A 16511-nucleotide genomic window follows, 5' to 3' on the forward strand; every position below is an offset into this window, starting at 1 on the left:
GCCACTTCCGGGAGCGCGGCGGAGGGGGCTATGGCGCGCATCACGCTGGAGGACCTGGACGGGCTGGGCGAGGAGGCGGCAGCCGGCGGCGGGGGGGATGGCGACGAGGAGGAGGAGGAGGCGGCGGAGGCGGAGGAGCGGGGCCGGCTGTTCGCCCACTGGGAGGCCGTAGCTAGCACGCACCGAGTGAGCCTGCCCCGAGGTGAGCGCGGAGCCGCGCTGCGGCGGGGAGCCCCGCTGCCGGGGCGGCCTGGGGCGGCCGTGAGCCGGGCGGCGGAGGCGGTGCAGCCGCGGAGGGCGGGGGAGCCCTTCGGGGACTGACAGCACCCTGCGAGCCGGCCTCGGGGCCGGCGGGACGTAGCGGGGTTGGCTGGGCCGGGCCCGGTGCGCCGCGGGACTGACTCCCTCTGCTCTCCGGCCTGGGCGAGCCTCGCCTCTCCTGTGCTTTGCCTTGCAGACATGGCAGGCCCGATCGTCCAGATGACCCGGCACAACCAGGCTCGCGAGCCGGTGCCGTACGTTACCCTCTCGCAGCATGAGAAGGTGAGGCCTGCTCCTCTCTGCACGCCCAGGTTTTCGTCCGCTGCCTCTGCCTGTGGTGAGGCTGGTGCTGGTGCTGCCGCCAGCCCGGGGAGCAGGAAGAGCGTCTTCCTTGCAGAGGAGCCGGCCACGTGTCGGCTTGTGCACGCCGGCTTTGCAGAGGTTTCTGCAGAAGCACTGCGGCCAGGATGGCAACTCTGGATTGGTGCAGCGTTCTGCCATTCCTGCATCTTCTCCTATGTTGAGTAATGGCAATGCTCAGCTTCCCAGCCTGTACTTTAAAGCTGGATTAGTCTTGCTGCTCTCTCTGGTCTCGTGGCTTCCAGCTGCTTCCTTTACCAACCTATCCTCTGCTGGGGTGGGCACATCCAAGAGAGTGGATTTTCAGTTCAGAGCCTGCTCCCTACGTTGCTCAAAACACCTTGTTGCATAGCTCAAAGTCCTGCTGGGTTTGTATTTGTGCTAGTTATGTGGCTACTGGTTGAGCTGGAGATGTCAGCTGGCAGAAGATAAGGATGCTTCTGTGGGGAACACAAGGGCCTGTGGCCCTGGCTGTCAGACCTGAGCATGTGTTGTTGTTTGTCACAACTGCCAATCCAAACATGGTAGCTTCTGCCTGAAAATCTCCTGTTCTTGCTGGCTAAGTTGCACACCTCCTCTCATCTCTCATACAGAAGCGTGCTTCTGAGCTTTAGAAATAACTGTGAAGAAGTGCTTGCCAGACTGGTTCCTGTGTCTCTGCAGGCTTGGTTGGGCTTGCTACCAAGACGACATCTGTCAATTGTCCTCTGTATGAGGAGAGCTTAACCAATTTCTTCTGGGCTGAGGTCCAGCACTCCTGCACGTAAAACATGTCTGAGCATGTGGGTTGTACAGCTCTGAACTGGGGCTTCACCACACTCCCTCTTCCCCTGTTCTTCTGGGTCCCAGGACTTAGTCTGGGCTCTTCTCTACTTATGCCGGTCCCAGGCTGGAATGGGGCCCCAAGACTTTGTGGGGCCTGAAGATCTTTTGTTGCTATTGGTATCCCCTCTGTGCCTGAGGAAGATTCTTGGAGTTTGACTCTGGGGCTGGGTGAGAAGATAGGAGCCACTTCCTGGCATTAGTGCTGAGGGGACTCTGGAGCTGGGGCCCTTAAGGACACATTTCCCAGGCTTGGGCACGTCGGTAGTATTTGGTTGCTCCTCCTGAGCTGTCGGTGCTACAAGTCCTCATCCTCTTAGAGGCAAGTGAATTATTGCGCTACCTACAGAGCCTTGCTCTGTCAGTACTCTGTCAAATTCCCCAGCTCACATTGCAGGGACCTGTTGCCACTGGGTCTGTGGGAAGCATCTTCACTCTTTCTCTTAGTCAGGTCTCATCTTCTAGAGTGGTGGTGCTTAATATAAGGATTGGGCTGTGGAAGGACCAGATGCCATGCCTTGCTGGGTTGATAGGTTTATTCACAGATGGTGTGGCAGATGAGAGTTGCAAACAGTCTGGAGGGACTGGCGGTTTCCTTGCTTGAAAATGCTCTTGCTGTGCTTTGCTTGGTGGGACAATAGCACGCATGGCCTGCAGTGTTTTGAGGTACTCTTCTTCCTGGCACCCCACTGATGCACACAAGCAGCCCAGATGTCTTCCTTCTACCTTTGGTTTGGCTTTCTCAGTAGAGACCTGATTTGGGTGGAGGCACAGGGAGGCTTCACTTGGTGTTGAGGCTGGTCACAACTTCCTGACTCACTGCCAGCACAGCTGTGGAGCACAGAAGTTTGGACAGGTGCCCTGAGCTCTGTGGAACAAGGTTGTCTCAGGACCACTTTAATCTGGCTGAAGAGCAAGCTGAGAGCAGGAAGATAGGTGCTGGCTACAACTTCCCAGCCCCTCATTATGCAGTATCTTTGGTTATAACTATGCTATGAGCTGAACTATGAGCAAATCCAGATGCAACTTCTATACTCCCCCTGCCCCCCTTCTGTGTTGGGTTTGTCCAGAAGACTGGGCATCTGTGCTGGAAATAGAGATTCTGACCCATCCCACAAAGCTGTTCCCTCTGCACCAGCTGGGTTCATGTCTCTTTCTCCTCCTGTCACTCTTGGTATGGGAGAAGGATCCAAGAGTTTTGTTCCAACCTTCACAGCTTTTCTGCTTGATAGAGCTCTTCTGCCAGACTTTCCCTTCTACTGGGCAGGAGGCTTTTTGCTTGTTATCCTCTGTGCACGCAGTGCTCTGCGGAAAAGGCACTGCACCTGAGAATCGTGTCAACCTTACTGGAGGCCTTTGGGTGCCTGGAATCAGGAACATCCTTGTAAGTAGGCAGGACAGTGACTGCAGAGAAGTAGAAAGTCCTGTGCCCCCTGCTGAGGATGTGCTGCATTCCTTGTGCATGCCAGGAGCCTCCAAGCCTCCCTGCACCCTGTCCCTTGTCTGTGCTTTTCCTTTTGCTGACTTTTGCCCGGTGCTGTTAAGTGTCCTTGTCTGAGGTGCATGTGATATCAATTCCCCTTGCCTTCTCCGGCCTCCCCTGCCTATCACTGACTAGCAGGGGGGCTCATTTTGGCAGGGTCCTGTCTCCCCACTTTTGCCTGTCAGTGTTGGTTTTGCCACCCAAGCGCTGCAGTGTTGTCAGTGTGCTTAACTCTGACTTGGCTTGTCTGTGGCCTGTTTCAGTGCAAGGAAGCAGCCTATGAGGAGCGGTGGTACCCAGCTGGAAAGTGGGCGTGTGTCACCAAGGGGGAGCCCATGTATGAGCAGAGCATCTCCATGAGCTTCATGAAGCTCATGCGCTACATCTGCAAGGAGAACTCTGTAGGTGTGTGCAGGCAGGGGCTGGAGGGGGCTGGCAGGCTGCACAGAGGGAGGGCCCTGCCACTGCTCTTCTGGAGTGGGGAGGAGGGCTGCCGCCACTGACCCAGCCGTCTCACTGTGCCCACTGCCTTCCTACCTCCTTCCAGGTTGCTATCTGGGCATGACAGTCCCAGTGCTCAACGAAATCCACCTGACCAAGGAGGGGACCGAGCTGGAGCGTGAGGTCGTAACTGCCTATTATCTTCCGGGAGAGTTCCAGCAAAACCCCCCTGTTCCCACGGACCCTGAAATCCACATCACTGAGAGGGCACCGCTCTGGGTTATAACCAGGTGACCCCAGCACCAGAGGTGTTTTCTCAGCTCAGCAGAGGTGTATGAACTCCCTGCATGGCTGCTGTGGTTCCTTGGGCAGAAGGATGGGAGCCCTGGCTGTGGGAAGGGGGAATGCGCTGGCTCTGTTGCTTATGTTGCTCCCTTTGCTGCAGGGTTTTCTATGGGATGACCACTGAGGAGACAATTCTGCGAGAGATTGGTCTCTTCTGGGAGCTCTTGGGCTCCACAGACACTGTGCTCCGGGAAACCTACATCGTGGCTGCTTATGAAAATCCCAGCATCCCTCAGCGCCGCAATGAGATCTGGTTCATCTGCCGAGCAAAGTGAGTCCCCTCGGTGACCACAAACCATCCTGCGACTGGACCTGGTGTAGATGGCAGTTCTGACCCAAAGGAGACGAATGCACATCCTGACCCACCATTCACCCACAAAATGACAGACCAGGAGACTGCGGGGTGGGTTTGCAGTCTGCCCTGCTAGGGCCCAGCCAGGGGAAAACCTGCCTGGTCTGTACTTTACCTGCCCCCGCAGGGGCCAGCTGAGGCTGGAGCTGGCACCAGGGAGAGCCTCTGCAGCAGGCTCCTGGTGGGAAACATGTGGTGGGGGCTCATGTAAGGCAGTAACTGTGTGGGCTTGTGCAATGTGCTAGCCTGACCTGGGCTTCTCTCAGCTCTGAGCTGGGGTTGCAGAGCTGTGCCAGGCATACTAGTGGGGCTTGTGGTTGGCAGAGTCACAAGCTGATGGTGTCTAGAAGGCAAATGACTGTGTATGAGATGTGCGGCTCTGTCTGAGCTCTGGCCTGCTTCCTGTGAGAATGGCTGCCTGTCCTGAACAGAGCCACTGAAATGCTGCTACAGGGACAGTGGGGTTCGAAGGGGGAAAGGGCTCGCCACAAGTGAGATGTGGATCCTGAACGTTTCCTGCTGGGGTGGTTCTCTTGGGACTGTTGGGTGCCTCCCTGGCTGTCACTCACCATCCCTCAGCCAAGACCGGGGCGCTGGCAGCCCTTGTCCATCAGTTGTGGGTGCTGTTTTGCGGACCTGCTGCAAGCTGAGAGGGACAGGTCCTGACAGCAGCAGCAGTGGCACCGCTGTGTGTTGTGTTGTGCATTGATCAGTGAGTTTCACATCCATTAATACCGTCATGCTTTCCTGGGGGAAGCTGGCAGTGCCAACAGTAAATAAACCCAGCTCAAACCACTGCAGCTGCAAATCACTGATGGTGGGGATGGGGGGTGCACAGGTTAGCTTGGGAATAGCCTTGCTCTCTCCTTCCTCCAGATGCTCCAGGCTGCAAAACTGTGGCTAATTAGAAGGGCTGTAATGTTTGCCCAGGTTATGGTCTTGCATTCAGCCAGGCACAGCCTCTGCTTTGCTGCACAGGCTGCTTACATTGCGGCTACAAGCAACTGTGGCCACACTCCCATGCAGGTAAGGTGGTTTTCTGTTGGATGGGGTCTGCTCTAGCCTCATTTTTTCCCCTGTGCAAAAAGTTGGCTCCTTTGACTGTACTGCACATGGGCACCTGATCTTGGGGGCTGAGAATTTGAATGTGACTCCACACCATGCTGGTTGGCTGCAGGAACTGGTGTACTTTTGCAGGGATGTGCTTAACTGGCTCGGTGTGGAGGGACTTCTGGCTGCTTCTGACCCAGTTCCCAAGGAGTTTCCTCCTGCTGTTACTGGAGGTGTGCTGTGTGCCTCACCTCCTGCTGCTGCTGCTCAAACTCTGGCTCTGGCCCTTTGGCCCTACAGTGCAGCCGAAGAGAGAGAAGGCCAGGGCCAGCTCTGTGGTCTCATTGCCTTAGCAGTGCAGGTGGCTTCTGCCGCTCCTTTCTCCAGTCAGATGCTGTTCACTGCCCTGTCCAGGCTAGCTTGCCCTCTGGCAGCGAGGGAGCCTGGCTGCCCAGCCTGTGGCTGTGGGAAGAGCAGGGCCAAGCACGTTACAGCCTCCTCTTCAAGGGAGCAAGGTAGCTTCAGGCAGAGTCTGGGCAAGTACAGCAAGAGCAGACAGTGGTTTCCTGGGTATCCGTGGTTCTTGTCCCTGAGGCACTAAAGGCAGGTAGGGCTGGGGAGGTGCTGTGACAGCCTGCAGCTCTGAGGGCTGATGTGGCAAGTGCTCCTCAGATAAGAGTGGCGATACCTGGATCAGCAGTGCTATGCTCACTTCCCTCCTGGGGAAGGAGAAGCAATTCCCTTACGTGAGGCTGGGATCAGGTGGCTCAGCATCAGTGGGAGAGCAAAGTCAGCCAGCGTGTGTGGGACAGAGACCCTTCCTGCTTTGCTTGCTTGCCCTCAGCTTGCAGGTGGAGGTAAAACTTGCTTTCTAGAGCTTGCTGAATAGGCTACCACTTCCTCTGCGGCTGCTTTGTCCCCAACCACAACCAGAACAGCTTTCGGTGACAGGAAGTGGTGGCTTCCCTATGAGAGAGGACTGGTCTGCGGCTACTGGCAAAGCTGCACAGCCACGCACCCTGGCGAGGCAGCTCCGTGGTCTCCCAGGCCCTGCTGGAGGTGGCAGCGGTAGGGGCTTCTGGTGCAGCTCCAGGCTGGCACCGCCACGCAGGGCAGCGGGCACGCTCTGATCCTGTGCCACAGACTTTGCTGAGTCAAGGCTTCAGCATCCTCTGTGATGGATCCAGCAGCACTCTTGGGGATGCTGTGGGGTGTCTAATGGTGAGTCTTCCACGCAGTACCAAAAGCAGCCAGCATTTTGGAGGCTCAACAAACCGGCTGGAAAGCCGGTGTTCTGACCTGCAACTGCCAGAGCCGGTGGCACAGGGCTGCAGCAGGCTTCACGGAGGCATTCGGTCGGGCAGGGGTGCCTCCAGCCCACGCTGTGCGGGTGGCCAGGCCAGCTTGCCCTGCTGTGACCTAACCTTGGGCAATGCGGAGGAGCAGCAAGGAGCAAGCAACGTGTTGTACAGCTGGGGCTGCGTGTCCAGCCCTCTGCCCGTAGCGGGGTGCAGAGCTCCCGGCTCCCAGGTGCCCCTGTGCTTTCGCAGGGTCTCTCAACAGCGGTACATACAGACGGGGAGCTTCTACCATCAGTTTAACAAACAGCCTGTCTGTGAGGAGCCCCTTGGCGGGAGGGGAGCTCTGTTGCCTCCTCGCTGCTCCGGACAGCCCATGTTGGGGCTTGCTGCCGAGAGGAGCAGGGGGCACCCAGCGCCCTGCGGCGCGGGGGTCCCAGCCGGCCAGCCCGGGGTCTCCTGGCGCGACCCTGGTCCCCCGTACCGGTGAGGCTCGGCGGCTGCCGCGGCTCCCCAGCGGCCCTTCGGGCCCGCTCCGCGAGGAACGGTACCGGCGAGACCTTCGCTTCGAGCACCGCGGCGGGGGCCGTCGGCTGGGGGGGACCTGAGCCAGGCGCTGCCCGCGGGGCCCCGCTCTCCGGGGCGCGCCGCCGCTCGGGCCCCGCCCGGTTTCCGGTAGCCGCCCCGCCCCCGGAAGCCCCTCCCGGCGGCGGCAGGCGGGGCAGCGGCATGGCCACGGCCACGCGCTGGGGCGCGCACTGACCGGCGCGGCGGGGAGCGGCGCGGAGGATGGCGGCGGTGCGGGCGCTCCTGGTGCTGGGTGAGTGCGGGCTGGGCCAGGCTCCGCAGCCTCCCTCGCCCTGGGGATGCGGGTCCCGGTGCCCCGCCCGCGGCGGGGCTTCGCTCCCCCCGGCGCCCGCAGCGGGGCCGCGCTGGGGGCGGAGGGGCTCCGCGGCTGCCGTCGTCGTCGTCCCTCCGTAGGGGGTGGAGGTGGCGCGGCCGCCTCCTGGGCCGAGCCCCCGGTGGCCCGGGCCCCCCGGGTTCCCGTGAGCCCGGCGGTGATGGGGGCCGGCGTCCCGGGACGGGCCCGCTGGGCTCCGGCGCTTCGACCCCGGAGGGCGGCCGCGGCCCCGCCCCGCGGAGCCCCGCTGCGCTGCGGGAGTCGCCGGAGCGCCTGGCCCCGGCTCCCCTTCCTCGGCGTGCGCCGGCTCGCCCTGCCCGCCCGCCCGCCCGCCCGCTCGCAAGGGGAGCGTCGTGCTTTAAATGAACTCGGATGCAAATGCGCCAGACATTTGCCGTCTGGGAGACGGCGGATAGGCGCTGCCGGAGCAGCGGCGTTCCGGGGGGGGTGGCTCCCGGAGCCCCCTCTCTCGCTGGGCTCGGCCCCGTCTCGCAGCCTCTCCGGGCCCCGTGGTGAGGGCTGACACCGGGAAGGCTATTTGTGTGCAGCAGTGGGTGGTTTTCCTGTGAAATCTGAGCGGATCGAAACTCGGAGAAAAAACAGTGGGCGTGCAGTGCGCTCCCACCCGTAGAAATTGGCCTCCCAACGGCTGAGGGGGTTTTGTCCCTTGCTGAGCACATCCGGGTGAGCCATCCTCCCCCGTGCCACCCACCATGCTGTGCAGGGTGTGAGCCAGCCGCCCTGCCTGTTCCTAGCTTTGCCATCCTCATCGGTGGCACAGAGGCTTGGAGGTGGCCTGTTGATTTTCCTGGCTGCTGCTTTTCAGCGTTCGACTCCAGCCGCAAGGCCCAAACCCACCTTCCCTCGCTCTGCTCTGTGGTGTTTCTCCCTGCTGGCCTCCTAGCGCCATTTTCCTTGCCTGAGGAGCCCAGGGTTTTGGCTGTGGTGTGGGAGCCGCAGGGGCTGTGAGCTGTTTTCCAGCCTGGCTTTGAAGGGTCCTGTGTCTGCCCCACACCATGCTGCCTTGTTTCTCGCCCCCTTTGCTTGGGAACCCTGCAGACAAGGGTCCTGCATGTCACCAGTACCCTCTTGTGGTCCCTTCTCTGTCACCGTGCACAATTGTACGGCTTGCTTTGCAGTTTCTGCTGCAAAATCAAGAGCAATCTTAGTCTATCACCTGGGGAGGATACCGCCTCTGAGGGAAAGGTATTTATAGCACGGCTGCTGCTTTTTTTCACGTGTCTGGAGCTGTGGCTGAGTCCTGCCATCAGGCTGCAAGTAATGTCCAATTTACAGCTGATAAGCACAAGAAGCAGCACTTATTTAGCTGATTAGCACTGTAATTGCCGATTGCCTTGGCAGCCTTCTGGGAAGGCTGTTTCTGGAGGGGGAGTGCATGCTTTGCTTGGGCTCTGGTTTGGAGCCACAGGGCCCTGTGGACCTGCTGTAGCATTCACCTACCTGCCAGCGTGCTGCCACTGGCAGCTGGGATATGCAGGCCTGCCCGTGAGGGCTGTCCACCACCTTTCCTGCTGGCACACTCCCCTCTCCATTTGCTGGAGTTTCTGTGCTGCTCCAAGCATGTACTCTCCTCATTTCTCCTGCCCAGCAGGACCATGTCCTACAGCACTGGGAGGAACGTGCTGCCGTCTGGCTCACGGACACTGTAAAAAATCTCAGGCGCCAGCAGTGTGGCCAAAACGTACAGTTCGATGTCTAGGTTTTATGGGCTAGTGGTAAGTTTTGCGGGTTGCAGGGCAGTGTCTCCCTTTGCCCGTGGACGCTGTTTGGAGAGAGGGCTGGGGAAGGACCTGTGAAGCGTGGGGTATCCATGGCTCACGTGGGTCCTTTCTGTGATCCTCCTTTGCCACGTATGTGTTCCAGGAGTGCTCAGTGCCTGAACTGCTGGTCCCTGTTCCTCCATTTCCGTTGCTCAGCAAAGCTGTGATCTTTCTGGCAATGACACTGCAGCATGCCAGATGTGTGCTGGCTTCTGCTGGAACATGTGGTTGAAATGCTAGCGGAGGAAATATTTGCTGAGTCAACTTTTCTTTAAAGCTAAAAAAACCCCAAAAGGTCTATTTTGTTCTGGAAGTGCCTCCATGTCCTGTGTTGAGCTGTATGTTTCTGTATGGCAGTGCTTTTCTTGTGCTCGCTAGCAAGCCTGTTCCTAAAGAAGAAAATCTCTGAAAACAGGAACAATCAGATAGGATCTGAGAATTTCTCTTGGGTTTAAAGGGTCCAAAATAAATTTCCAGTAGTACAACTTGGATGATTTTTGTTCTTTGAGCTGAAGTTGCCATCTGTTTTCCAGCGGCTCCGAGTCCTCTGCAGCCAGACCAAGTACTATGATAGTTGATCTGAGTGAGCATCCCTTCAGCAGCCGAAAAGCTGCGCTGCTCAGCACGTTTCTGGGCTGTTTTAGGGCAAAGCGGTGACAAGCTAATACCGTTCTTTTCTTATAAAGCATGCGATTCCCCCTTGGGACTTGGCTGTGCTCAGGCAGTGCTCCGGGCAGGCTGTAACCCCAACGTGGCAGGAGCTTCAAAGGCTCAGCGACTCTATAGTCACGGCTGTAGGCACTTCTTTGTCTGCACGGTGGGTCCTGGCCCACTGAGAGCTGGCACCGACCAGAGGGTTGTCATGTTCTGCATCCTTTGAAGATGTCCTTGTCCTCTGATCCCTTAATTGATCTGGAATGAGACCATCTTCTAAAGGCAGATGGGCAGATGTTTAAACTGCAGCAAGTACCTGTATTTAGTTGCATGCTGGGTGACGAATGCTCTTGCTGATGGGAGCACGTTTCCTCCCAGTCTGCTGAAGCCCTCTTGCTCAAGAAAGGTGGTTGGATGGCACCACATGTCTGCATGTTGCTCAGGTGGAGCAACCTCATTTGACCAAAGGCTAGTCCAAGCAGATAGACATACGTGTCCTGGGAGGGCAGGCTGCGCTTTCTCCAAAGGTCGCAGAGGCCAAGGGGAATGGAGGGAAGAAGGTAGGAAAGAAGTGGGAAGAGGAGAGCCTGGCTTTGGGGCAGCAGGCAAGAACGCAAGGGCCAGTCTGTCTGTAAGCGATAAGGCACTTAAAAAAGATCTGAAGGCTGTGAGGCCTCGTTACAGGTATTTACTAGGGGAACGTTACACTAATATTTTTCTTCCCTTCATTGCAATTCATCTGCTATTTGAGCTGCAAAGATCAAAGCTGTCTTCCAGCAAGCACACGTGGACTTAAGTAAATAGCTGGACCTACACCTCTCTCCAGTGAATAAACACTCTTTCCTCTCTGAACATTTTGAAGCGTAGCTCTCAGGCTTGGAATGCAAAATATTTCACATTAGCAGTGGGTGTTTCCACTGCTTTCGATATTTGGGAACTTGGAACAAATGCTTATTTAGCAGCAGACAGTCTTGGGTACAAACGTGCTCTTTGTGAAGGCAGTTGCTGCTGCGGTGTTTGCAGGGAAATTCCCCTGGGATCAGAGGACATGTGATTGTCCAGACCCCAAGGAAACAGGTCTCATTCTCCTAACATGGGCTGGGACAGGCAGCTCTTTGGAGGCCTGGAGGGCAGCGAGGCTGACAAGATGCTTGGCAGATGCACAGGAACATTCTCCTTTATGAGGATTTCAGTTGCGCGGGCTGTTAACATTGGGTTTGGGGGGATTTGCAAAAGCTGCGAACTTGTGGATTTTGCTTTGTAAGTGCAAGAGGCAGCTGTACCAGTTCACCTCCCCAGACCCCAGGTGAACGCCTTTGTCATGGCGATACCTCCTGGAGAAGGCTGGTCATGCCTGAGGTGGGAGAAGGGCAAGTGTAGTGTCTTTTACCTTTATAAGAAATCAACTGTGTCTTGGGGGAGAGGAGGAAGGGAGATAATGAAATGACGATTTGACAATTGGTGACGTGTTGGTTCTTGGGCATCAGCGTGCATTTCAGCATGGCAGAGGTGCTGCACTGGGTGGCCTGTTTCCATGTCCTGCTCCTTGCCTGGAGGATGTTGGGAGGTGGCATCCAAGAGCTGCTTGTAAATGCCTTTAGTCTGTTAGAAAAGCAGACATTACATTGGACAGTGGGGTTAAAGGGCTGTGCTGTGAACGTAGCATACCTTCTGTGCCGGCTTGCCTGGAAGAAGCGATCCCACTGCTGGGCGTGGAAGGATTTGTTCTCTTAGAGAGACCTGACAGGGAGCAGATGGGGATGCTGCAGGTTTTCAGGCTTTTCATGTGGCTGCCTGCTAGAGCAGGGGCTGTTCCCTGGGCTTTGTCGTGGTTGGGAGGGTCTGCTCTTGGTTCACGTCTTGTTCCTGATGTCCCTGTGAGCTTTCAGCAGTCCAGATACATTGTGCATCTCTTGCCTTTTAGGGAGGCTGTTCAGAGGGAGTGTGAGTAAGGTGAGGGACCCTGGGGTCTTTTAGAAGCTGTTTACTCACTTCCTAATGCCAAAGCTATTGAACCAAAGCATAAGAAAGCAAGCACATGGCTTTTTGATTCTGGAGGATGTGGCCTGGGCAGGGTCCTGCACTTCTACCTCCTCCATCCTACCTGACCCTGTCAGGATCTGCTGTGCTGGTTGTGTTGATGAGCTGTCAGCTCTCCATTTGTCTCTCCTCTTCCTTGCCTGTTGCTGGGGGGTCTGATCGGGGGGCTGCTTTCCTGCATTGCTGTTGGGTGCTATGTGAGGGAGCAGTGTCCCATAACCTCTCAAGTCAAGTCACACAGTGCCAGCAAATCCACCTTGCATTGTAATGGGAACTGTTGCTATTGCTGTTTGGTTAGACCGGACAGCTGGTGTCCCTAAATAAAAAAGGGCCAGACTGAAGGATCATCGTGAGGAAGGCCATCTCCTGTTTCACTCTTCCTGTGCCTTCGGAACGTACCACTGTCCAGGCAGTGGGAAGGAAGAGAGGCTCGCAAGGCATGTCTTTATACAGATGTAGGTTGGTTTGGGAACTAGACCAGAGTGCAACAAAAGCTTTGCAGGACGCTCACAAGTGTCTGCGGTCTCAAGGAGCGGAGCACTGGAAGAATAGTTGTCTGGGGTTTCTTCTGGATATTCTCCTCCATGGGAGATGGGTGCAGGCTGGTTGTAGTGAAACTCCTGTGGGCTCTCGAGGTTGGAGGCACGTTCAGTGTGTTAAGCTGCAGCTCTCTGGGTCCAGGCTGTGTGTCTGTGGGTCTGGGTGCTGCTTGAATTCAGGTTGAATAGAGTCCTGTCCAAAGGTTTGTCCAATGTTTCCTCTTGCCTCTGCCTGCTTTGGCACTTTGCATCACGGTGAGGATGAACCCATGCCACCCTGTCAAGGCAGGGACTCCATTTTGGGTCATTCCTTTGTTCTGGGGAAATACTTGGCAGCAAGCGCTGTTCTCCTGTGTTTACCTGTGTCTCCTTTTAATTTGTGCAGCCCCTGCTGAGTAGCTGTGGAAGATCTTCAAGCCAAACACAAGTGGTCTTTGTTTCAAAGCATCAATTTGTGTTGGCAGCCAGGTCTGCAGCGCATGTGCTTTTCATTGACTGCTGCTCCAGCTCTGTTCCTCACTCTTGCCAGCTTTTTTTTAAATTTAATATAAAAATGTTTTTCCTGAGCTTAAAAGGCTGAGCTGTACAGTACTTCTAGTCTTAATTTAAGCCTTGCCTTTTTCAGGGAAGCAATCTCTGTCTGTGCACAGAACAGACTGCTTTCCTCTCCTCTGAGAGGTAACTAATACGTGCTGTCTGATCAGCAAAGAAAGAGGCGAGGGGGACTTCAGAGTGGTTTGCAAGCTTCTGAAAGCCTGGTTTGTGTGCCTGGGATGAGGAGTTTTGGTGTGCTGGCCCAGCTCGGGCCATTTCTGAGCCTGCTTGTCTTAGAGCACTTTGGGAGTGTTGATGGGTAGGTGCTTTTGTTGATACTCTTTGCAGACTGTTACTGCCTGGGGCTGCCCCTTTGATTTGGTCAGCTTTCAAGAATCCATCCTCTATTCTCTGATTTTGACCCTCTGAAGTAGTTCTGCAAGGGCTTCTCTTGAAAACGCATTTTAATCCTTAAAAATATTAAGTGACATCCAGGCGAGGCCCAGGTCACTACTTAAGGCATTCCTGTTGATACTGAACAGATGGATGCTGAGGTGCCCAGGTGCCCCAGAGAGCAGAAATGAAAATTGTCAGGATCCAACCGCAGGAGAATCCAGACTGGGACTTGCCAGGGTGGAACATCACAGTGATGAGTACTCGTGAACTCCCCATCCCCTTGCACAGCGGGTGCACACAAATTGTGTGTCTGGAGAGGAGGCATGGATGTTCTTAACCGATGATTCCTCGTGTGAGATGGATCTTGTCAGTGGGATACCAATGGCCTGTCTTCTCCTTGTCAAATTAACCTCTGATTTGAATGGAGCAGGCAGGAAGTTTGGTATTTGTGGATGAGGGTGTGTACAGGGCCCTTGAGTGTGTGTGAATTGAATCCACCACTGTCAGATGGTCTAGACCTCCGTGAGGTTGGGATGTCTTGGATCCGTGTTCATATTATGCAGGATGATGAATGATGAAAACTGATAGGAGCAGACTCCTGTCTGGAAAGCGGGGTGACACGTTTGATTTTGGGTGCGTGAACCCTCTTGCTCTGGAAAGCAAGATGTTGCAGGCTGGGAGAAAGCGATGACACACAGGATTGCTGCCTCTGCTGGGAGCTGGTGCAGGAAGGCGCTGGGGTTTAAGCGAGTGATTATTAGAAGTCTACTTATATTTCAGCCCCTGGTTGACATACATTCGGTTCCTAGATGACTCCTGTCCTGGAGGACAGGAGTGTCTGTGAGCACTTTGCACTCAGACCTCAGTGCTAACAACAGATATTTGTTTTCAGGGTAGCTCTAAGGTGACAGGCTTTATAACTTTTCCTCTCCTGCGATGCTGTTGTGAGATGAGGTTTGTCCCAGCATCAGGATTTTACACTTGGGTGCAGCTCGGGCTGCCCTGAAAAGCAGCCAAGACAACGCTGTACTGCTGTTGATACGGGCATGCCGGCGAGTTGGCTCCGTCCTCTGTCATCCCAAGCCAGAGGGCTCTGTCCCCAGAGCCATGGCATGGGGAGGCCAAGCTCCATTCTGGCTGCAGAGGCGAGGTTTACGTGCCTTTGGGCAGCTCTGTGCGGGATTGTCCTCGCTGTCAAATGTGATGCTGGCACAAGATAGACACAGTATTGCTTAAGACCAACTCTAAACGCTCCCCTCGTTACGGTTGCTCGTTGGTCTCTTTAGGAGCACAAAGGAAGCCTTTGATTCCAGAACAGACAGTGACTCTCCAAATGGTTAAAGGCAGGACAAGCTGCAGCTTGCAAGTGCCTTTATTGCTCTACACACAGTGTGCTTAGGTGTGTGTCCTGGCTCTGCCGGCGAGGCCCATCACTTGCGTGGCATGGAGCTGCTGCATGGTGCTGGCTCTGTTGAAGTTGCTGGCAGTGTTTGTGTCAGTGGAAGCTTTCATGGGAGGAAAGGTTATGGTTTTTGTTTGTCCCAGCAAAGACAAGATCAGAGAAGGTAGAACCAGACAGTCTTGTAGGGTGCCACACAGAGCAGTGCATCCAGCTCTCCCGAACCATCCATGGGAGCATAGATGGGTTTGTGCTGCTGAGGACGAGTTGTTCAGTTGCCTCTGCAGCTGCCCTGGAGAGGAGCCAACACTGAAAGTCTCCTCCAGCAGTTGAAGAATTGCGCAAATCATCTTGGACCAAAGAAAACAGAGCTTCCTGTGAGTTACTTGGCGTTCTTTGTTCCTATCCCTCCGTACTGCCTGCTGTGAACACTGGAAGCCTGGGAGACATCTGAGAGCACCTGGCAGGTGCTATGGGAGTGGCCAGTTCCTGGGCTGAGCCTCCTTCTGTAGGAGTCCGATGGCTGGATGTCAGCCAATTGTCTTGAGATCACCCTTTCCTCCAGCCAGGTTTGAACAGATGTTTATCCACCACATTCCAAGCAAAAGCTGAGCTACAAGGGCAACACGTGTGATTTTTCTCTGCTGAGTTAGCTCTTGATGGCTCTCCCTGCATGTTGTGTGTGCTTGCAGCCTTCAGATGCATAAGTGGAGGAGCTGCTTGCTGGGGCCTCACCTGGCACAGCAGCATTGACCCTTCTGCCCAGGTCCTGCTTCTGTCTTGCTGCCTTGTTTCTCTGGCCCAGGTGCAGCTGTTCCTTTTCCAGTTGTGCCCTCCTGTCTCCCCTCTTCCTGGTTCCTCTTCTGTATCCAGACCCCCCATGGCATGCCACATGTCCCCTTCTTGGACTTTCCTGTTGCTTGGCTTCTTTCCGATGCCTGGCTGTGAGCACTGCTGTTTTGCCAGGTGTGGCTGTGGTGTCCTCATCCCATCTTGAGATTGCTCTTATGTCCTTGAGCTCTTATGTCCCCCAGTTCACAACAGGTGGTGAGAAATCGGAGCAGAGCTGGGGCAGGGCTGCAGAGATGTTCTGGTGGTTCTTGGAATTTAGAGACATTTTTGGTAAGAATTCTTCCACTCAGCTAAGGAAAAGTCTCAAAACCACGTGGCCTGAAGCAGAAACCATTAACCTGAATGGTTAACATTTTGGCAAGAAAACAAGCACCCAGGAAACAAGAGCATCATGCTGCACATGCTTCAGTGTCACACTGTGTTCCTGTGGCCTTGCTGGGACTTGGCCCTGCCTCTCACTGGCTGGAGATGCATCTCCATTGAGATGCTCTCAACATTTAAGATGTTGCCAATAAAGCAATCCATTTTACCTGGATTACCGAGCAGCCACAGTGAGCAGCCAGGCACCTGCAGATATCTCGGCACAACATCTTATTCTCCAGGACCTGGTTGTTGGGTGTCTGTTGCCACTGTTTGTGTGCTTCCTTAGCATTTAGTTGCTTAGGATGTCCTGGTGCTCTTCCGCTGGTGGATTAGTGACTATCCAGTAAGAATTATTTGTTCTCCAGATACATTGGGAATCGGCTGTCCTGCCGCTGTTGAGAAAAGCACTTGTTTTTCAAGGAGATTTGGTTAGTATCAATTTCTCTCTCTGCGAGTCCGTTATACCTGAGCTTTTCTTTAATTTGTCACTGGGGCTTTGCATTAGATCTATCTGTAGCAAGCATCTGCCTAGTTATCGATTTGTAAAAGTATTCCGTAAAGTGCTCTGTTTGCATATTCTTCCCACTCAGTGATTTTTCTCCATTTTTAGCTGAGAGATAATGTAACAATGTCTCATAGA

At 55.2% G+C, this 16511-nt stretch overlaps 2 protein-coding genes across 3 annotated transcripts in view; both read left to right on the top strand.

Annotated features, from left to right (window-relative positions):
* The first annotated feature begins 15 nt into the window (after positions 1-15).
* On the top strand, positions 16-4860 carry LOC140649678 (heme-binding protein 1-like). The gene is made up of 5 exons (XM_072857195.1): positions 16-202; positions 458-543; positions 3190-3331; positions 3474-3657; positions 3813-4860. The coding sequence occupies exons 1-5, from the start codon at positions 31-33 to the stop codon at positions 3985-3987; spliced, it is 759 nt and encodes a 252-aa protein (XP_072713296.1). The 5' UTR covers positions 16-30; the 3' UTR covers positions 3988-4860.
* Positions 4861-7092: 2232 nt separating this feature from the next.
* The window catches only part of PTK7 (protein tyrosine kinase 7 (inactive)), a 41821-nt gene continuing 32402 nt past the window's right edge, over positions 7093-16511 (top strand). For both annotated transcript variants that reach the window (XR_012041707.1, XM_072857196.1), the window contains exon 1: positions 7093-7232. Coding sequence is in view for 1 of the 2 variants with exons in the window: in XM_072857196.1 (XP_072713297.1) it covers positions 7202-7232 (31 nt within the window). In the remaining variant the exon portion in view is untranslated. The remainder of the gene's footprint in view (positions 7233-16511) is intronic.

Source organism: Ciconia boyciana, chromosome 3, assembly GCF_034638445.1.
Source record: "Ciconia boyciana chromosome 3, ASM3463844v1, whole genome shotgun sequence".
NCBI lineage: Eukaryota > Metazoa > Chordata > Aves > Ciconiiformes > Ciconiidae > Ciconia > Ciconia boyciana.

What these genes read in the sequence shown, in the direction of transcription:
- LOC140649678 (XM_072857195.1), top strand. Translation starts at nt 31, where the DNA reads ATGGCGCGCATCACGCTGGAGGACCTGGACGGGCTGGGCGAGGAGGCG. An exon ending in CCGAGTGAGCCTGCCCCGAG is followed by an intron (nt 203 to 457) that starts GTGAGCGCGGAG and finishes TTTGCCTTGCAG; the next exon opens with ACATGGCAGGCCCGATCGTC. An exon ending in CCGCTCTGGGTTATAACCAG is followed by an intron (nt 3,658 to 3,812) that starts GTGACCCCAGCA and finishes CCTTTGCTGCAG; the next exon opens with GGTTTTCTATGGGATGACCA.